This window comes from Medicago sativa, chromosome 3 (genome assembly GCF_051527215.1).
Source record: "Medicago sativa cultivar Bolivia chromosome 3, Bolivia_mono, whole genome shotgun sequence".
Taxonomy (NCBI): Eukaryota; Viridiplantae; Streptophyta; class Magnoliopsida; order Fabales; family Fabaceae; genus Medicago; species Medicago sativa.
Window position 1 is genome coordinate 11,263,736 of NC_140751.1, and position 21,670 is coordinate 11,285,405.

The window sequence follows — 21,670 nt, forward strand, 5'->3', positions numbered from 1 at the left end:
TATTTTATTTTTATGTGTCGTCATCATTTGCATTCAATTATTGCCCTTTTATTTATGTACATGTAATTAGAATGTATATAGGCTTTATGTAAATTATTTATTCATTTTCGTTTCTTGCACACAATTTAGAATGTAAATATAGGGCTAATGTAATTTATTTACTTTCTCGCAGACCATAGAATGTATTAATAGGTTTTTTTGTAATAGCTTAGGAGCATGGGTGCGTGCGTGTGTGTATGCCTTTCTCTTTATGCTTCTAGATTAGGTTACGAGGTCCCTACGCTTTTATTTCTTTATGCTTCGTTAGTTCAAATTTTCTTTCCAATTATGAGAAAACAACAAAAACATACAAATAACAAAACACAAAAAATATTTTCCTAAATAAACCTTGATCCTAAATCAAGTGACCATTTTTCAATTTCTTTCTTAATCAAATTTCAATCCATTTAATGTTACTTTGAGTAATTTTACTTTTAATATAAAATACAAACAAATTCATTTTGCCACTTGGCTTTTCATTTTAAAACCTTTTTCAAAACTAATAAAAAAAACACAACCAATCAAACGTCATTTTTTATCCCGAACTACGAGGTTTTGATCCCTCACGGGTACGTAGGCAAAGGACCATGTCCTTCCAAATCAATAAAATGTAGATAATTAGGTCTTCTTTTTTTAATCATTTCAAATTCCATCTTTTTCCAAAACAAGCAAGTTATAGCACATTAATTAAATGAAACCAAGAGGTTCCCGTAGAGTACTACGGACATAAAGGGTGCTAACACCTTCCCTTTATGTAACTAACCCCCGAACCCAAAAAACTTTTCAAAATAGGGTGGTTTGAACTTTTTTCCCCTTTTCTAAAAAATTAAAATGTTCAGTCGTGAAATAAAAAGTGAGTCAAACGCTAATCAAATAGCCTTGATCTCCGAAAAATGACGCGACAGAAATGGCGACTTCACTGGGGACCCCCTAAGAGGGTTGAGCCTAACTTGGTTTTATCTAAATTTTTGTGCTATTACTTGCTAAAAAATAAAAAAAATAAAAGATGGAAATACGTGTATGTATATTCTCTCCTTTCTCTTTCTTCTTTCTTTTAACGTGAGTGGTGAGATGAGTTCTAACCCAGACTTGAGTGAAACATAAGATAGGAGTGGTAGACTCATAGTGGCATACCTAGAGTATTCTCGTGTCTTGTCACACGTGAGATAACCACACTTAGCGGAGGAGCTTGAAGTGATATATGTCGGCGGGTGTTGTCACGCTTAGACTTTATTACTCTTAAGTTTCCGTTGAACGCTAAGGACCTTTAGTAACCCTTAACCCATCTTGGCCTTTTTAGGACGTAGTGTGGTGGCTAACCGGGTGTTGTCTCGGTATTAGTCGACACGCGATACTACACTCGAATTAGACTTTCCTACGAACGATGTTGGACCGGGTGTTGTCTCGGTATCCGATAAAGTTCAAAGGCGGTTGGAATTCGGGAACTTTGGTAGAACCCTTGTTACAAGTACAAATAAAACCATAGTCCTTACCAAATGGCGTTGTTACCCTTGACTCCAACATTGTATACCTTAAACCTCATCATGTTTTCCATGCATAATCATACATACATGCATCCATTCATAAATAGTTTTTTTCTTTCATCCATAAAATATCGAAGGACTTATGTAGGTTTTTTGTAAACATCACAGGAAATGGAGAATGTAAGGAGGACTCATAGGTATGAATTCAAGAAACCAGACTTGGAGAGCTTAAGGAAATTAGCAAGAAGATTGGAGGATCCAGATCATTTTCGAGGGCGGTACGGTTGCTTGGTCGACATTCTCATGACAAAGGTGGATGAGGGACTCCTCAATACTTTGGTCCAGTTTTATGATCCGATCTGCCATGGCTTTACATTCCCAGATTTTCAGCTCTTTCCCACATTAGAGGAGTATTCTCATTGGGTTGGTTTACCTATACTCAACCAAGTGCCCTTTCATAGCCTTGAACTCACCCCTAAAATCCGAGCTCTCGCAGAAGCCCTTCACCTTGAAATAGCAGATATAAAAAACAAGTTCGTCCTTAGAGCCGGTCTTCAGTGCCTATCCTACAACTTCCTCTACCAAAAAGCCACCACTTGTCTTAATAGATCAAAGATTGATGCCTTTGAGTCTATCCTTGCCTTGCTCATTTATGGTATTGTGCTCTTCCCAAATGTTAACGACTTTGTTGACATGAACGCCATTCAAATCTTCCTAACTCAGAACCCAGTTCCCACTCTGCTTGCTGACACCTATGTTTCTATCCATGAGCGAACCAGTAAAGGGAAAGGAACCATCATTTGTTGTGCACCTTTACTCCACATGTGGATCACCTCACACTTACCCTGTCCCAAGTTTAGGCCAGAATATGTTCCATGGTCCCAAAAGTTCATGACCCTTACCCCTAATGACATAACTTGGTTCAACCCAGCTTGTGACCCAGAAGTTATCATCGACAGGTGCGGAGAATCCAACAACGTACCCCTCCTAGGTATACGTGGAGGAATCAGCTATAGCCCAGTTCTTGCTAGACGTCAATTTGGATACCCTATGAAGATGAAGCCTCTGTACCGCATCCTAGACAGAGATTTCTTCCTCTACAAGGAGGATGGTGCGAACCAAAAAGCTCAATTTGTGAAAGCTTGGCATTCCATTATCAGGATGGATAGGAACCAGTTAGGAAGGAAGTCGAATACCGCCCATGAAGCTTATGTTAAATGGGTCATTGATCGAGCAAACAAACTGAAGATGCCTTACCCTCAACGAAGGTTCACAACCTCGACTATTCCGTCCATGCCCTTACCTTTACCCCCAAAAACTCAGGAGGAAAGCCAAGAGCGGGAAGCTGTGTTAATCCTTGAAAATGCCACCTTGAAAAGGAAATATGATGAAGCTATGCTCAAGATGGAAACTATGGGTGGTAAAATAGAACAGCAGGAGCATGAGCTCCTCAAGCAAAGGGGGCAGATAACTAAAAAGGACGCTCAGATTCAAGCTTAAAGTGCGAGGCTCGCACAATTTATCAGCAAGAAGGAGCGCATGGATTTCTTCGCAGGGGCACACCCGGATTTCGAGGAGTAGTCCACTACAAAAGCTCAAGATATTCCCAGTTGTTTCACCACTTTATGTTATTTTCTAGCTTTTTGTGATGTACTTTGGAGTCTATCCCTTGGCTCAGTTTTGTTAAAAGGGAATTATCTTGTAGTACTTTAAATATTCAATGGAATTTTCAATTATGATGTTTACAAATTTGCTTTTATAAGTCCTTCAGTAAATAAAAAAAATGTGTCTATTTTTGCATAAGCATCATGCATCATTTTGCATTTCATAGTCTCAATTCTGAGTCTCACAAAATTTCTTTTCCATAGAGGTCAATCTGTTTCAAAAGTGGTCCGACTGTCCTCGCCCAAGGCCAACTCGCACCTACGACACTCGTGCAAACAAAAAGGGAGAAGTGTGGACAAGAGATCACAACGCTCCAGGGCGAGTCAAAGAAGCCGCAGTTCCAGCAGGGGCACGAATGCCAACATCAACAACAACCTCGACAACAGGCTCCAAAGATGCAGTTTGAACCAATCCCAATGACGTATGCGGAGCTGCTTCCCATCTTGCTCATGAAGAACCTTGTCAAAACTAGAAAGCCTCCTCGAGTGCCTATCGAGTTGCCGGTTGGGTATCAACCTGACCTCTCATGTGCCTTTCATCAAGAAGCACCCGTCCATGACATCGAGCACTGTTTATCTTTGAAGATTGAAGTCCAGAAGCTGATTGAAGCCAATATGTTGCTCTTTGAAAGTTGAATTCGGATGTGCAAATTAATCCATTGCCCAATTATATTGCCTAATATTGTGACACATGGACTGGATAGCTGCAATTGGGTCATTTTTTATGATCCTCCTACTACTTATTTGTTCAAATAATGTTTGTTTGTTGCTCTTCGCTTTTCAAAAACATCCTTTCGTCCCGCCCAAGACGAAAGTGAACTTGTGTAGGGCTTTTTGCTTCATGTGTTTTCCATCATTAATGAAAATGTCGTTTTGATCCCGACTTTGTTTTATTTTGTGCTTTTTTTTTTCTTCTGGAAAGATGGTAATACAAAAAACCAAAAAATATAACCATTCTCAAATATCTGCATAATCATAACTTATACTTACTTGTCAAAATCAATAATCAAATCATGCATTAATAAACCCGTTGAACACATTAACCATGTACTCTCTTCCGACTTTGAGTTCCCTGTGTCCGAAGCTGAAGAAGGGAAGAATGAAGAGATTTCTGACGAGATCTCTCACATACTGGGGCATCTTAGCCATTGAAGTTGCAAACAAAATGTCAAGGAGTTTGTCCAGAAGATGACATTCAATTGCGAAGACTGGCTCAAGGTGCTACCATTCGCTTTGCTCAGATATCATACTTCAGTACACATTTCAACAAGGGCAATCCCCCCTCCTTCCCCAATATGCAACATGGAGATCGTGCTTCCCGTGGAGGTTGAAGTCCCGTCAATAGGAGTTCTGCTAAAGTCCAAGCTTGATCGAGTTTAAACGCATGACGACCTTGTACAGATATATCAAAAGAGGTTTGAAACAAGCTTCTAACAAAAAGGTTCGTCCCCATGAATTTCAAGAAGGGAACTTTGTACTACTTTCCAACCAGACTCCAGGGGCAAGTGGGCGCCTAACTATGAAGGCTCGTGTGCAATGACTTTTATAATTATGGACGTCAACAAACTCACACGTCCCATCAATGTCGATGCAGTCAAGAAATACTCTGTCAAAGAATAAAAGCTCGATAAGTCGCAAATCATAAAAAGCGGCTTAGGCAAAAATGAACGTCTCGGTGGACTGAAAACCCGAAAAGGCGGTCCAGGCAAAAATTAGAGACATGAACAAAAAGGATTATCCTGATAGGTCGAAACCCAATAGGGCGATCTATGCAAAAGTTAAGGATCATGACAAGTAACTGCATCAGTCAGCACAGTCCACTTGGGGCATCCAGTCGTCAGAAGAACCTCCGATTCGAAGCATCTGCAGATCAAACACTTGAAACTGGGGCATTCAAAGTTGTTAGGGAGTATAGCGGTTATTGTGTTCAATGTACCTCCCCATTACAATTACCATTTTCCAAAATTTTCAAAGATCCGTGGAGCCATGCCATTGGCAGGTCACCACTCAATTCATCAAATTTGAGCCTGTGCCCATTTATTTGGAACTCTCATTTATTCTATTTGCAAAAATTTCTTCTATTTTTTATGGCAATACTTGATGCAAAAATTTTCAAAATACGAAACTTTTTTTTTACATCTTTTGAAAAGTGTGAACAACAAACACACTCTCTTTGAACTCGTGAGTAGTTGAAGCGTACATTAGCATCCGCCTCGAAAACGGTTACGTTCCAGAAGAGAAACATGGCTAAGCACAATGAAGAGGACCTTTGCTTCGAGCAAAATGCTTTCACAGTCAAAAAAAATATATACAAAAATAAAAGCTCGCTAAGTTGAAAACCTGAAAGGGCGGCTTAGGCAATAGAGAGCGTCCCGGTGGACTGAAAACCCGAAAGGGCGGTCCAGGCAAAAATTAGGGGCACAAAAAAGGAATATATTCCCGGTGGACTGACAACCCGAAAGGGCGGTCCAGGCAAAAGTTAGGGATTTTTCAAAAAAAAAACAAAAAAAAAACATGACTGTTGAAGCATGCCAGGGGAAAAGCACTCCGCGTTGGTTTACAAATGGCGACTTCTTCCAGACTTTCGGTTAAACATTAGGCTCTCTCCCCAGGAGGTATCAGTTGCTACCTTGTGCCGGGTTTCACCCCATCAATGGCTCAATTTGTTCACAATAATATCATCTCCAAGGAAGTTTGCCGAGTGTTTGTACTGCGATGTCAGTCCGCCTCCCATCCTACATATCTTGTCTCGTTTCATCGAGTCGTCTCTCATATACAGTTCATACAATCATACAAGTTACATTCATACATCCATACAATCATACATTCATACAATCATACATAAATACTTTCACTTATTCATACATTCATACATATCATATACGCGATATCAATTCATACATGATTGCATTAGTCACCAAAATCTTGTTTCGGTCATGTCTTTTCAATTTGGTCTCTACTTATCATTGTGTCAAGCCGCAAGTTTCTACGCATGAGCATCTGACATTTACCTTCTCATCATCAAAAGTGTCATCCCCAGTGTGTCTGGTCAAGAGATGTCACCCGTCAGTGTCAAGTGGCAAGTGGCGAGTCCTACACAACGGACAGCTTGAGTCTACCTTTATCCTAATTCAAGTGGCAAGTCCTAAACAACGGACATCTTGAGTCTACATTTATCTTATTTCAAGTGGCGAGTCCTAAACAACGGACAACTTGAGTCTACCTTTATTCTGTTTCAAGTGGCAAGTCCTAAACAACTGACAGCTTGAGTCCACATTTATCTTATTTCAAGTGGCGAGTCCTAAACAACGGACAGCTTGAGTCTACATTTTATCTTATTTCAAGTGGCAAGTCCTAAACAACGGGCAGCTTGAGTCTACCTTTATCTTTTATCTTGTTTCAAGTGGCAAGTCCTAAACAACGGACAGCTTGAGTCTACATTTTATCTTGGTTCAAGTAGCAAGTCCTAAACAACGGACAGCTTGAGTCTACCTTTATCTTGTTTCAAGTGGCAAGTCCTAAACAACGGACAGCTTGAGTCTACATTTTATCTTGGTTCAAGTGGCAAGTCCTAAACAACGGACAGCTTGAGTCCACCTTTATCCTGTTTCAAGTTGCAAGTCCTAAACAACGGACAACTTGAATCTACCTTTATCCTGTTTCAAGTGGCAAGTCCTAAACAACGGACAGCTTGATTCCACCTTTATCTTGTTTCAAGTTGCAAGTCCTAAACAACGTACAGCTTGAGTCTTTTTTGATCTTGTTTCAAGCTGCCAGTCCTAAACAACGGACCGCTTGAGTTTACCTTTCGTCATGTTTCAGTTTGGAATCACATCTTATTTTCAAAAGTGTCATCCCCAGCGTTAGCTGTTCAAGAGATGTCGCTAACAGCGTTGTCTTCATTAAGCTATCGTCCCAAACCGATACGGTAGTAGACAATCTTTCCCCAGTGAAACTACATTCCCCCTAGCGGAGTCGGATCCCTATTTCTTCAACGAATTTGGGTATCCCATTGTTGTTTCTCGTCTCAGTCAGGTCAACTTTGTCGTCCTACTTTCATACAAGCATTTCACGAGCATTCATAGCATTTTAGGTCCAAAATTGGTGCACTTTGTAACAGCCCGATTTTCGCTAGTTTTATTTTATTATTTATTTATGTGTGTTATATGTGCTCTTATGTGATTATTTGCCTCTGTGTGTATTTTTGGTTGGGAATCGTAGAATTCGGTGTTAGAAGGGTATTTTAGTCATTTTGGACTTAGGGGCATTTTGGTCATTTTGAGGGCAGTGGCAATTTTGTAATTTTGCAGAAAGTTATTTTTTTTAGTGTTTAGTGGAAGTTATTATTTTACCAAGTTACTAGAGAGGGTGTAGTAATTATTTTAATTACCGTTAAGTGACCGTTAGTGTTATATTTTGCCGGTAAGTGAGTAGTAACATTTTTGAGGTTGAATTAGAAATACGTTAGGCCCATTAAGGTTTGTGAGATAAGCCCATTAAGTGAGCCTTTATAAACTAATGTTAGTGAGAAGAGATAGGGTTACAACATTTTCATTTCATTTTTCATTTGAGAAGATAAGAGATAGAGGCTAGAGAGAAGAACAAGTGCAAGGGTTAGAGGCAAGAGGGATTCATCATCTAGGAGCTAAATTGAAGCTTGGGTTAGAGAATCTTGGTGCTAGAGGTAAGAGGGTTAGATTTCAACCATAATCCCTAACTTTTCATTTCTACCCATTTTGTGAAATTGATGAATTGATTTTAATTGGTGTAAATTCGTGCATGATTGTTGTTGTTATGTTTGAGGACATGATTTGTTGATAATCAAGTTGTTGTTGATAAAATTACATGCTCAATATATGTTTATATGTATACTTTGTTGATTTTGCTCAAAATGATATAAATTAGTGTTGTTGTGGTTGATTAGTGATGGATTCATGTTTGAATGAGGTTGTTGATGAATTAGATATGTTGTTGTTGTTAATTTATACCATGGGTATTCCATTTTGTGAAGTTGTTGTTTGAATTGGTGAAGTTGTGCTAAGATGTTCATGTGAAGGACCAAAATGAACTTTTGAAATATGAAGTTGTTGACTGAGTTTTTGATGTTGTTGGATGAATTGGACTTGGTATAATTTCTGTTTTCATGTTGTGGTTGTGTTAGTCGAGTCGTTTGGGAGAAAACGGGTTTTCCGTGTGAAATGTCGGTGTTTAAGCGTTTTTGCAAATAAGTGATTATGTGAGGTTTGAGAGAAATGATTTTGGGATGGTTGAAACTTGAATTTTTCTGTAGATTATGATAGAGCTAAGTGTCAGGAGCATGTAGGCGAAAACGGCATCGAAATCCGATTAACGGTTTGAATTTTATGTTCGAAATGGTGAAAACGGAAAAACGAAGAAAAAGTTGTGCTGTCAATCGAGCACGGGCCGTGCTAACTTTCTGTACCTTTTGGCACGGCCGTGCCCGTGCGTGGCACGGGCCGTGCGTGCTGACAGAACTTCGGTTTCTGCGTTTTTTGTACTTTTTCACCCATTTCTGCTTTGAATTGGCCTTTGGTGTAAACATGAAAGTTTTAGATAATTTTGTTAGCTTTCCAATGGCTTTGGTTTGACTTGAAAATGATTCATGGATTTTATGTTATGAGGAAAACACTCTAAGGATGTCTTAGAGAAATTTTACGAAAACTCCGCATAACCACTTTTAAGTCAACCCAAACCTTATGGATTGCTTCCTACTTTCAAACTTGGATTCTATAAGTTCAATTATGGTTTTCAAACTATGATGTGTTGGGTCTAACTTGTTTTGCTTTGAAAATGGAAAATTTTGGTGAAAAGTGATAAAATGAGACGAACTTTGAGTTCTTCGTGAATTCGTCGCATTTGGCCGATGAAATGCTTATGAACCCTCTATGATTAGATTGATATGATTATGAGATGATGTATGAATGGTTGTTAGGTGATTAATATGATGTTTGTGATCATATGTTGTAATTGTTCTTTTATTTGGAATGTAAGGAACTATGTGGAGATATGAACTATATGATATAGTTGAATGATGATTATAGCCGTTGACTTATAGCCGTTGATTATAGCCGTTGAATTGTTGTGAACATATGCATAGTGAATTGAGTCATATGTTCATGCATCATATGTCGTGTCGGATGTTATATCCATATTGCCGTTGACTATAGCCGTTGATAATGGTGTTTTTGTTGCATCATGGGTGACGACCTTGAGGAGAATTGGTACCACATGCATCTAGATGAGTCTAGAGCCATTGCATACTTGTTGGTGAATTGAAATGCATTTGAGTTGATGATTGAATTTGTTAATTGTTGATTAAGATGGTTGATTTTGTGATGTGTGTGTGTTACACTTGTGGGTATGAATTTGAGATGTTGATATTGAATGATGTGAATGTTAAGAATACTTGTGAATACGTGTATGGTTTGTTATCCATCGTTCTTAAATGTATCTTTCATTCTCAAAGTTTCTTGATTAATTTTTAGTGGATTATGATGATGTAATGCTAACCCTCAGTGGTTTACCACCTACCTTTCCGTATGGACGGGTAGATGGAGTGCAGGATGCTTAGTTGTTGCTTGTTGATACCGAGGAGTGGAGTTCCTCTTTTTCATGCAAGTGTCTAGATTAGGGCTCTGATCTAGGATAGTCTTTGCATGTTGTTTATTTGACTTTGTATTTCGGAGTTGTTGAGATATTCTGTTATTTGAGATTTGGATGATACATTTGTAGTTAGTTTGGAGATCCAGAGATTGTTTATGAATTATATATTATTCCGCTGCTATGTGGTATAACATGATCCTTATGCATGTATGAATTGTGGTTATTCGGAGACGTAACATCTATTTGTAGAATATTTCTGATGTATTCGCGCGTTTTAACGCTTAATAGAAATAGGGTGTTACACACTTTGTATTTAAGTCTCTTCGCTCCGATCGAATTAAAGATTTCATCTTCAAATCTTCGGACGAAGAAACTTAAATAGGGGCATCTGTCATACCCCAATTTTTGACCTAAGGTCCCACTGACACGCGTTACGTGACCCTGATCAGTCCCCGACATTTCGGTGAAAATTTCGGCAGAGAGGTATTTTAAAATACCTCATATTTTTGTTCCGAATCGGGCCCACTTCTCTTTCTTTTTTAATTATTATTTCCATCTTTTAACTTGTTTTTTAATTAATTAATTATAACTTTAGTTTTTTTAATTAGTCATCATTTCTTTTTAATTAATCACTTTTTTTAGATAAGTCCAAAAGGTCCAATTGGAAGTCTGCATAGTCATCCTTTTATTTCAATTTGTATTATTCCCATTTATTTTTTTTATTTTTGTTATTTTCATATGATAAGATCCAAAAAACATGTCACGCCTCTTTTGAGGCAATCCCATAACAGTCTGTCATCAATCATCCGCGTTTCCTTTGTTCACATCCCAATCCAAGCCAGCTAATGTTGCTACTTATCACAATCTGCCCAGAATTTTTGTTCTTGACTAACAAACCCTAACATCCAAACTAAACACTATAAAAGGAACCTGTATCTGCACAAGAAAGGGGCCCAAAAAAATCCACAGAAAAACGCACAACTCATTGGCATCCATACATCAAAATTCGTTAACCTATAGCAACACAGCAAGTCTGCAAACAAACAGATTGAAACACGCAGAACGAAAAGAACAAAAGAATATCCAGAAACAAAACAATCGACACAACCACACCAATCCCAATCAATTTCACTCTCATCAAAGCAATCCAACACTGTCACTATAAACCAAAAACGAATTTAAATACCCAAATCTCAATCGGCCAACATCAAACATTACCCAAATTCGTCCAAACGATCGACCCACACCAAAATCACACCAACACCTTCATCGAACCATAACCAGAGGTCCATACCACAAATCGTCGGACTGATTCACGAAGTCGCCGCAACTTTCAAAGGAAGAACCGAATCAGGGAACCTGCAAAGGAACGTTTGCGACCGCAAGGCATTTCACGGACCTAGTCACGAGTGCAAGAAGGAGGCCAGAGAGGAATCCAACTTCGTAACATCATCATCACCACAATCATCAATCAAGGCGGATCTAAGAAAAGGGGGTATAAAAAAAATCAAAAAAAAAAGGAAGAAAGGACGGCAGAAAGAAGAGGACAGAATCGCACATCCACAGCCATTCCCAACACGAACCCGACCGCAAGCATCAACAACCCAGTAGCAATCTGCACAACACAAAGACCAGAGACGTCATCAGGACCTAAAACCGATCCAAAAAGAAGGTAGTTTTCCTTTCCATTTTTCTAGATCTAAAAGCTTAGGGATAGTATTTGGGATTTTTAAGTGTCGTAATCGAAAGGAGAGTAAGAAATAGGCAAGAAACCGAAATTTTTTTAAAAAAAGAGTTGTTTGGAGGCTAATCGCGGCGGCGCCGCCGTCTATGACGGCTAACCGCCGCACCGGAGTTATCTCCGGCCGCCATCTCTCCGTCGGAGAAGAAGATGGGATTTAGAGAGAGAGCCGAGAGCAAGAAGAGAATAAGAGAGAGAAACAGTTTGTTAAAAATGAAAAAACTCAGTCACAGCCTATTTATAGGCGCGACCAGATCAAGTGTGTGTGGGTGCACTGTGTTAGCATGCACCCTCGCTTACTGGGCGTGTGATTGATCTAACGCCCCCTGCCGTCTTCCCTTGATCAAATCAAGGCCGTCCGATCAATCAGACGGGCCTAATTAAAACCCATGATCCGCTCCAGCTTTAACCCAAATCGACCCAACTTATAAAACCGACCCGGTTCGGTTCCTTTTGTGCTGGGCCCAATTTTCAGCTTCTTTAATTGCTACCCCCCCTGATTATTGACTGTACCCTCGTGTTTACTTTCTGGTTGCTTTAGTCTTTTTTTTCATACATTTTTCTTTACTTATAATTTTGTACTTATTGCTGCATCATATTTTATTTTTATGTGTCGTCATCATTTGCATTCAATTATTGCCCTTTTATTTATGTACATGTAATTAGAATGTATATAGGCTTTATGTAAATTATTTATTTATTTTCGTTTCTTGCACACAATTTAGAATGTAAATATAGGGCTAATGTAATTTATTTACTTTCTCGCAGACCATAGAATGTATTAATAGGTTTTTTTGTAATAGCTTAGGAGCATGGGTGCGTGCGTGTGTGTATGCCTTTCTCTTTATGCTTCTAGATTTGGTTAAAGGGTTTTGTGGTGGTCCAACGCCACCACGAGGTCCCTACGCTTTTATTTCTTTATGCTTCGTTAGTTCAAATTTTCTTTCCAATTATGAGAAAACAACAAAAACATACAAATAACAAAACACAAAAAATATTTTCCTAAATAAACCTTGATCCTAAATCAAGTGACCATTTTTCTATTTCTTTCTTAATCAAATTTCAATCCATTTAATTTTACTTTGAGTAATTTTTCTTTTAATATAAAATACAAACAAATTCATTTTGCCACTTGGCTTTTCATTTTAAAACCTCTTTCAAAACTAATAAAAAACACACAACCAATCAAACGTCATTTTTTATCCCGAACTACGAGGTTTTGATCCTTCACGGGTACGTAGGCAGAGGGCCATGTCCTTCCAAATCAATAAAATGTAGATAATTAGGTCTTCTTTTTTTAATCATTTCAAATTCCATCTTTTTCCAAAACAAGCAAGTTATAGCACATTAATTAAATGAAACCAAGAGGTTCATGTAGAGTACTACGGACATAAAGGGTGCTAACACCTTCCCTTTATGTAACTAACCCCCGAACCCAAAAAACTTTTCAAAATAGGGTGGTTTGAACTTTTTTCCCCTTTTCTAAAAAATTAAAATGTTCAGTCGTGAAATAAAAAGTGAGTCAAACGCTAATCAAATAGTCTTGATCTCCGAAAAATGACGCGACAATTTGCAACAAAAACGATCCAAATAAAGGGTCTGGTGCAGTTTGGACTTTATAATCCGGAATAACTTCATGCATTCCGGTTTATAAAATCCAGAAACCCTCAGTAACATTTTGGCCGGTGACGTTTCACCAGAGGTTAGGCGGTTAGTGGAGTTTGAATGCATTTTTTGACGGTTTTGAATGTGGAACACGTTTTATTTGACTGTAATTAAGACCTATGACTTATTTAAGGCTATAAAGAGGCTTGAATCTTCAACATTTTCCTTCATTCTACTTCACCTCCTTTATTACATTTTCTTCAATTTTGTTTAGTTTTTTAGGTAGCTTTTAGTAGTCTTTGTAGTGTCATGGTCATTGTTGACCGCTCATACGACCCCTGCAATTGCATTGCAGGTTATGCGAGGGTCGTATAACGGTCAACAGAGACCCTTGACATCAAAGAAAGACACAAAATTTCATTGCGTATACATTTGGATTTTATTTTCCGGAAACACTAACAATCTGGTTCGGAAAACGAAATCCGGACCGGGGGTATTTTTGGAATTTTTGCAGGGTGCACGAGAAGGCAGCAGGGTGGGAAAAGTAAATCTCTTAGCTTATAGAGCTAGGGTTAAATAGTTAGTGGGCCATGGGCCTTACAAGACAATTGATAAATAAAAATCTAGATAACTTAGGAACTATTTGCATCCCCTCTTTAATAACGGATGTAATGCTTCATCGAACTTGAAGCTTGTTTTCTCTCTTTGCTTTGCTGATCCACTGGACTTCCTTGCTAACACATACCATATATTGGTTAACTGAAATTTTCTTGAATGGTACAAAGGAGTGTACACATTACGAGTGTTAACCTATCTTTATTCATAAATCTTCTTTGCCCTAATCCTTTGGTTTGGATTACAGGGCATGTGTTTTCTATTTTTCACCATTTTGACTTCCAAACATTTGGTTTATTTAACATGACCCATTAATCGTAGGAAGACCTCAAACTTATTATTAATTTGACATGACCATTCAATTATTTGAAGATTTTTTAAGAGTCTATATTTTGGATGAGAAAGGTAATAAATATATTGTCAATATTGCGATAATTCCTAACTTGGACGAATAGATATCTTCATAATAATCCTTTTTTTTAAGAAGTTAAATTAGTCCACGTAAATTGGCATTGGGGAGAATCGAACATGAGACCTTTAGAACGAGGACACTAGTAATAATCCTTTTATCATCATTAGAACCAATAATTTACACTCAGAAGAAAGAAATGAACCGGTGAACTCCTCGTTCAAAAGAAACATAAATGCCATTGTTTGAAAATTCATAAGGATGACAATATTATGATATAAAATTGAAGTTACATGTGGTAGGTCTGTAAATAAAATGCCATATTCTTAAGAACTAAATGGTAACAATAACTAAATGGTAACTTTTGTAAAAAAAAAAAAAAAAAAAAAAATTGTAACTATAAATTATTTTAGCAAAATATATATTTCATATTTATTTTTGCTAGCGTAAGAACTAACTCTTCCATATTTATTTTAGCAAAATATATATTTCATATTTATTTTTGCTCAAAAAAAAAAACTAACTCTTCCATGTATGGTAAGAACTAACTCTTCCATATTTATTTTAGCAAAATATATATTTCATATTTATTTTTGCTCAAAAAAAAAAAAACTAACTCTTCCATGTATGGTGTGATTGTAATATCTTGAGATTAGACTCATCCCAATCGTAGGGCAATCTATGCGATTTACATTTGCCATTAATGCACCTATACCTTAGATTTCGAGTATTTGGTGGGCAATCATTAACAGATTTGCAAAGAATATATCCTATAGTGAAAAAATATAATAAACTAATGTTATAAAAATGAAATAAATATTATATATGAACTACAAACTAAATAATGAAATTTAAAAATGATGGGAAAAAACATTACCCTCAACATTACTTGCAACAAGAAATAGGAAAATAAATAAAATTGCAACAAGAAATAGGAAAATAAATAAAATTATAGCATATCCAAGCTTATGAGCCATATCTTTCTCTCTTTATATACAACAATTATAATTTAATTGATCACTTTACAGTGTATAATCTTTACATACAATAAATATAATTTATTTGATCAATTTATAGGGTATAAACCTCATGTTGTGTTAAGAAATATATATATATATATATATATATATATATATATATATATATATATATATATATATATATATATATATATAGGGCATATCAAGTGAGAGGAGTAAGTTAAATGAGAGATGAGAGGAGCTAAAACTATCCATTGGATCAAAATACATGGTCATGATTAAATTCCACTAAAAAAGGATCGGCACACTTGATTAAACTGAAATACTTTTCCTCTTCTCTTAGAAACGTCCGCTTCCTCTTCTTTATTTGTCCTCATTTTCTTCCTCTCTCACAGGTTCCAAGCATACGTTTTCCTCTTCAATTTCATCTTTAATATTTTAATAATTTCATGTTTAAAATCTGCACTTAATTTTTCTTTACAATTTTTATAATTGCATAAACGATTTTGCTTTTTTTTTTTGTAACCGATTAAATTTCTTGGTTGAAAATCTGCACTTTCACTGTATATGTTTCTTCATTAACCCACAAAGGTTATATATACAACCATGGGAAGTACGCTAGAACAATAGAGTTTCAACAGTTGATCGTTTCATATTGTTGGTTTTATGACTGAAAGATGAAAAACGTAGAAGAATAGAAAGGAAGTTGCAGGTTGAGTAGGAATAGGAATTCAGTTTTTCATTACAGCAGAAGCAATACACTTAAGTAATTTAAAAAAAACAAAAACTGAACACAACACGTTTCCAACACTTCAGCAAATAACAACTACTTGCTCCTAAAATGTAGGAACCACTAATTGACTGAAAAACTGAAACAAAAATAAAAATAAACATAAAGAAAAGCCACATAATGCAGTCCTAAAAGCAAATAATTAACACTCCTCCTTGCTTTAGGATCTGCAAACTCCGATTTTCTGCCTTAAGAACTCAAACTTGCTAACAGGAAGTGGTTTTGTAAATAAATCTGCCAATTGCTCTTCTGATCTGCAATAAACCAAAGAGACTTCTCCACTTTGCTGCACCTCTCTTAAGAAATAGAGCTTGATGTTGATATGTTTAGTCTTCCCATGACATACCGGATCCTTTGAAATTGCAATTGCTGCCTGACTGTCAACAAATATTTCTGTCTTATCATTCTGCTGGATATCTAAATCACATAAAACCTTTTTTAACCACAAAACTTGATTTGCAGCAGCTGTTGCTGCTATGAATTCAGCTTCTGCCGTGGATTGTGCTACAATCTCTTGCTTCTTTGTGCACCATGAGAACATTCCCGAGCCTAGGCTGAAACAATACCCTGAAGTACTCTTCATGTCATCAATGGATCCAGCCCAATCACTATCAGAGAATCCATACAACTTGAACTCTTGACATTTCTCAAATTTGACGCCAAAATCAACAGTACCTTTAATATACCTTAGTATTCTTTTTGCTGCTATTAAGTGCATTTCACTAGCACAATGCATAAAACGAGAGAGAAGACTTACAGCAAATAGAATATCTGGCCTTGTTGCTGTGAGATACATTAAACATCCAATCAAGCTCCTATAATATCCTTCATCAATTTTATCAGCACCATCTTCCTTGCTCAACTTTTCCTTTTGGTTCATTGGTGTGCTAACTACTTTGCACTCCTCCATCTGAAATTTCTTCAATATTTCTTTTGCATATTTTTTTTTGGCAAATGAACACATCATTTTCATTTTGTTTGATTTCAATACCAAGAAAGTAGGTCATAAGACCAAGATCTGTCATTTCAAAAGCTTGCATCATTTCTTGTTTGAACTCTTCAACCAACCTTGTATCATCTCCAGTCACTAACATATCATCAACATAGAGAGAAACTATCAGAACTCTAGTTCCCTTATGCTTCATATAAAGAGTGGACTCAGATAAGCTTTTCTCAAAGCCTATGTTCAATAGATGATCATTTATCCTACTGTACCAAGCTCTTGGTGCTTGTTTTAAGCCATAAAGGGCTTTTTTGAGTAGATAAACTTTATCTTCTTTACCTTGCACCACAAATCCCTCTGGCTGCTCCACATATATTTCTTCCTGTAAAACTCCATTTAGAAAGGCTGATTTGACATCTAATTGAAATACTTTCCACCCCTTTTGAGCAGCAACCGCCAACACTAATCTTATTGTATCCATTCTTGACACAGGTGCAAAAGTGTCAGAATAATCAACACCAAAAATCTGTGCATACCCTTTAACTACAAGTCTGGCCTTGTATTTATTGATTGAGCAATCTGCATTTAGTTTTGTTCTAAAAACCCATTTAACTCCAATGATTTTTCTATCTTCAGGCCTGTCCACTAGTTCCCATGTTTTGTTTTTTTGAATCATTGATATCTCCTCCTCCATTGCATTTTTCCACTTTAGATCTTTTAATGCTTCCTCACAACAAGCCGGTTCGCATATTGCCACATTGCACCTTTGATATATGTCAGACAACAGCCTTGTGCCTCTAATGGGAGGATCATCTTCTAATTCATTCTCACACAACTCTGTTGTTTGCTTTCCAAGATGATCATTTTCATTATTGTTGAAAGATCCAATTGTTCTTTGCGGATTCTTCCAATCCCATTGTTGATCTTCATTAAAATGCACATCTCTAGAGACAGTCACCTTTCCACTTTGAGGATGATACACTTTGTAGGCTTTTGAAACTGAACTATAGCCCACAAAGATGCCCGGAATTGCTTTCTTGTCAAGTTTGTCACGCTTAACCTGTGGAACATGTGCAAAACAAACACAACCAAACACTTTAAGAAATGATAGTGACGGCTTATACCCATACCAAGCTTCAAAAGGAGTTTTATCTTTCAAAGCCTTTGAAGGAAGTCGGTTTTGTAGAAAGACTGCTGTGTTTGCCGCTTCAGCCCAAAAATGTTTAGGCATCTCCTTCTCATGCAACATACATCTAGCCATCTCCATTACATATCTATTTCTCCTTTCACTAACTCCATTTTGTTGTGGCGTATATGGTGTTGTGAGTTGATGTTCAATTCCAGCTTCTTCACAAAACAAATTGAATTGTGTTGATGTATACTCCTTGCCATTATCAGACCTCAAAAATTGAATCTTGCAACCGCTTTGATTTTCCACCATTTTTTTGAACTTTACAAATACTCCAGCCACTTCATGCTTGAATTTCAAGAAAAAAATCCAGCACATTCTTGTAAAATCATCTATGAATAGAATTAAGTAGAGACTACCTTGTAATGATGGTGTTCTTTGAGGTCCTGCCACATTGGTGTGAATGAGTTGCAACTTTTGAGAGGCTCTCCAAGTTGTTTTGGGAAATGGTAATCTGTGTTGTTTACCAAATTGACAAGCATTGCAATTTGGCAAATGATTGGACAGTACCGATAGACCTCTTGTCATATCTTTCTTTTCCATTTTCAACATTCTTTGAATATGACAATGACCAAGTCGCTTGTGCCAAAGTTCTGTCGAACTAATATGGCTGACATAGGCTGTTTGCTCCTCCTCAGTTGGATCAAATGAGAAGCTTTTAAGCCTCATTTTAACCTTTAAAATCTCCCGACCAGTAGTGTCAAAGATAACACAATGCTTATTTTCAAAAGTTACTTTAAATCCCTTTTCTAACAACTGACCCACACTAAGCAAATTTTGGTCTATGTCAGGTACATAAAGAACATCTGAGATTGTTTTTATACCTGAAGTTGTTGAAATTAGGATGGTTCCTTTTCCTTTTGCAGAAATATAACTACCATTCCCAATTTTGACCTTTGAAACTTTAGTAGGCTGTAAATCCTTGAAAAGAGTTTTGTCATATGTCATATGGTTTGTACAACCACTATCAATCAACCAACATTCTGAGCCACTCTTCGTTGAAAAACATGATGCTGTAAACATTCGATCTTCTTCATCTAGCTCGACAACTTGGGCATCGACTTCAATTTGTTGAGACTTGCCTTTGCATATCACTGCTTCATGTCCAACTTGATTGCATTTGTTGCATTTTGCATATGGTCTTCTCCAACATCTGAATGGCGGATGTCCCAATTTCCCACAGTGCTTACAAGGCGGAAAATTTTTCCTTTTCCCCTTATCTTTGCTTTGGTTGTTTACGGTACTTCCACCTGCATGATGTTTGGCTGGTAAAGCACCTTCAACCACTTGATCTTGCCTCATGAGCCTTCGTTGCTCTTGAGCCTGCAAGGCATGTAAAACTGCCGCTAAGGTGATCTTAGACAAATCTTTTGTGTTCTCCAAGGTGGTTATTGATGCTTCATATCTCTCGGGCACTGTAACCAGAATTTTTTCAACGATTCTGGAATCAGCAAATTGAGTGCCAAGTAACCTAACCTTGTTTGCAATGGATAGCAATCTGTCAGAGTAATCTTTGATTGTCTCAGACTCTTTCATTTTCTGCAATTCAAATTCCCTCATCAAGTTCAGCACTTGCATGCCTCGAATCCTCTCATCCCCCGCATATTCTTCCTTCAAATAGTCCCAGATTGCTTTTGCTGTTTTGAGGGTCATAATTCTGGTGAAAACAGTTTGTGAAACACCAGAAAAAAGAACCGATTTTGCCTTTGCCTTCCGAGTTTTTTTCTCCTTGTGATATTTTAAATGAGCCATGGTAGGATTATCTGGCAGCGGAGGAACTTCATAATCCTCTTCCACGGCCACCCAAAGATCCAAAGCCTCCAGGTAAGACTCCATTCTTACTGCCCAAAGGTCATAGTTGTCACCATCAAAGATGGGAGGAGCAACTGCTGAGAAACTGGTTTCAGTTTCCATTTTCACAGGTCCCGTAAGATGATAGCTCTGCTACCAATTTGTTGGTTTTATGACTGAAAGATGAAAAACGTAGAAGAATAGAAAGGAAGTTGCAGGTTGAGTAGGAATAGGAATTCAGTTTTTCATTACAGCAGAAGCAATACACTTAAGTAATTTAAAAAAACAAAAACTGAACACAACACGTTTCCAACACTTCAGCAAATAACAACTACTTGCTCCTAAAATGTAGGAACCACTAATTGACTGAAAAACTGAAACAAAAATAAAAATAAACATAAAGAAAAGCCACATAATGCAGTCCTAAAAGCAAATAATTAACACATATTCTTCTAAATTTTCATGATTTCACAATACTTCTAGTTAAGTAGATCTGGAATAACTTCCCTTTATGCAATTTCTCTTCTAATTGAGTGATTCTTTCATGATAAAAATAAATAAGAGTTGAAGCCTTGCAGGAGGAACACACTAGAGAGAGAGTATGCAGAAGGGGATTCTTTATTTTTTGATATGGATGAAACGACAAGGTGAAGAAGGAGATGAGGCATGAGGGTGGACATTAGGATCTGATGCAGTCATTAAACTTAAATGCCACGATACTGATTAATCCAAGGGTCATAAATTAAGCCTCTCATCTCTCACAATAAAAGTCCTCTCACTTGATACACCCTCTATATATATATATATATATATATATATATATATATATATATATATATATATATATATATATATATTAACTCTTAATAACTTTTAAAAGTCACTCTCTAAATTTTAAATTATTATTAATTGTCTCTTAAGTAGATCGGTGTGTTACATTTGTCCATTTACCACACTTAATAAAGGCGCACCATAAAAAACTTGCTAATAAAGTCTTTGATTGACATGTATACACAAAATAAATTAGAATTGAAGATTGATATGTTCGCATGATACATCAAGGAGAAATACAGGGGAGTGCTAGGTTTTCCCCCATGCACTATCGCCCTACTAAATTCTGATTAAGTTGTTCCTCGCTAAATCTTAGTTGGATTCATATGTCCTTGAACCAAAGTGGGTTTTAGAACAATGTCGCTGAAGTTTTAATGATAACATTATATAAAAGAACAATTGGATACTCTAATGTATGTTCAAGTGTGCAGAACAATAAAATTAAATTCTGATTTTAAGGTCGAGTTTTGGTTCTAATACTTCATGCTTTGAATATAAAGGAAATCATTTTGGTACTAATGAAAAGCATTGGAAACTTCTGAAGACTTAGAAGATGATCTGAAGAAAGGTTAAGAAAAATTCAAAGCTTTGATCAAAAGATGCATTAAGTCTTAAAGAGTGACGAAAACATGATCTTATGGATACATGCTCTGAAGGAAGCAAGTTAAGAATTCAAAGCATATATCTGATAGTACTATTTGTTTTTTGTTACCACTTGACGAAACAAAGAAATTCAATGACAAAGAGAATGTAACAGATCATTAGATTATTACATAATTAGCAATGTATTTCTCCACTACGATTCAACGACATTATCCATTAGAGGCAAAGTTTTCAAAACTAATTCAAAGCTTCTCAAGGATGAAATTCATGTGATGGCCATCTTAAAACAACAGCTTTCTAATTTCTCTCCTATATGAAGAGAAATCATGATTAGAAAGGCAACAAAAATACAGATCTGGAAA

The 21,670-nt window shown here is 36.8% G+C and overlaps 2 protein-coding genes across 2 annotated transcripts; one reads left to right on the top strand and one right to left on the bottom strand.

The window, feature by feature from the left end:
• Nucleotides 1-1,694: 1,694 nt before the first annotated feature.
• Nucleotides 1,695-3,023, top strand: LOC146935698 (uncharacterized). The gene has a single exon (XM_085749083.1). It carries the CDS (start codon nucleotides 1,695-1,697, stop codon nucleotides 3,021-3,023), a length of 1,329 nt encoding a protein of 442 aa, XP_085605209.1.
• A 12,851-nt stretch (nucleotides 3,024-15,874) lies between these two features.
• On the bottom strand, nucleotides 15,875-20,046 carry LOC146935699 (uncharacterized). The gene is made up of 2 exons (XM_085750802.1): nucleotides 19,298-20,046; nucleotides 15,875-16,785 (listed from the first exon to the last, which is right to left on the bottom strand). Exons 1-2 carry the CDS (start codon nucleotides 19,995-19,997, stop codon nucleotides 16,112-16,114), a joined length of 1,374 nt encoding a protein of 457 aa, XP_085606928.1. The 5' UTR covers nucleotides 19,998-20,046; the 3' UTR covers nucleotides 15,875-16,111.
• Between the last annotated feature and the right edge of the window lie 1,624 nt (nucleotides 20,047-21,670).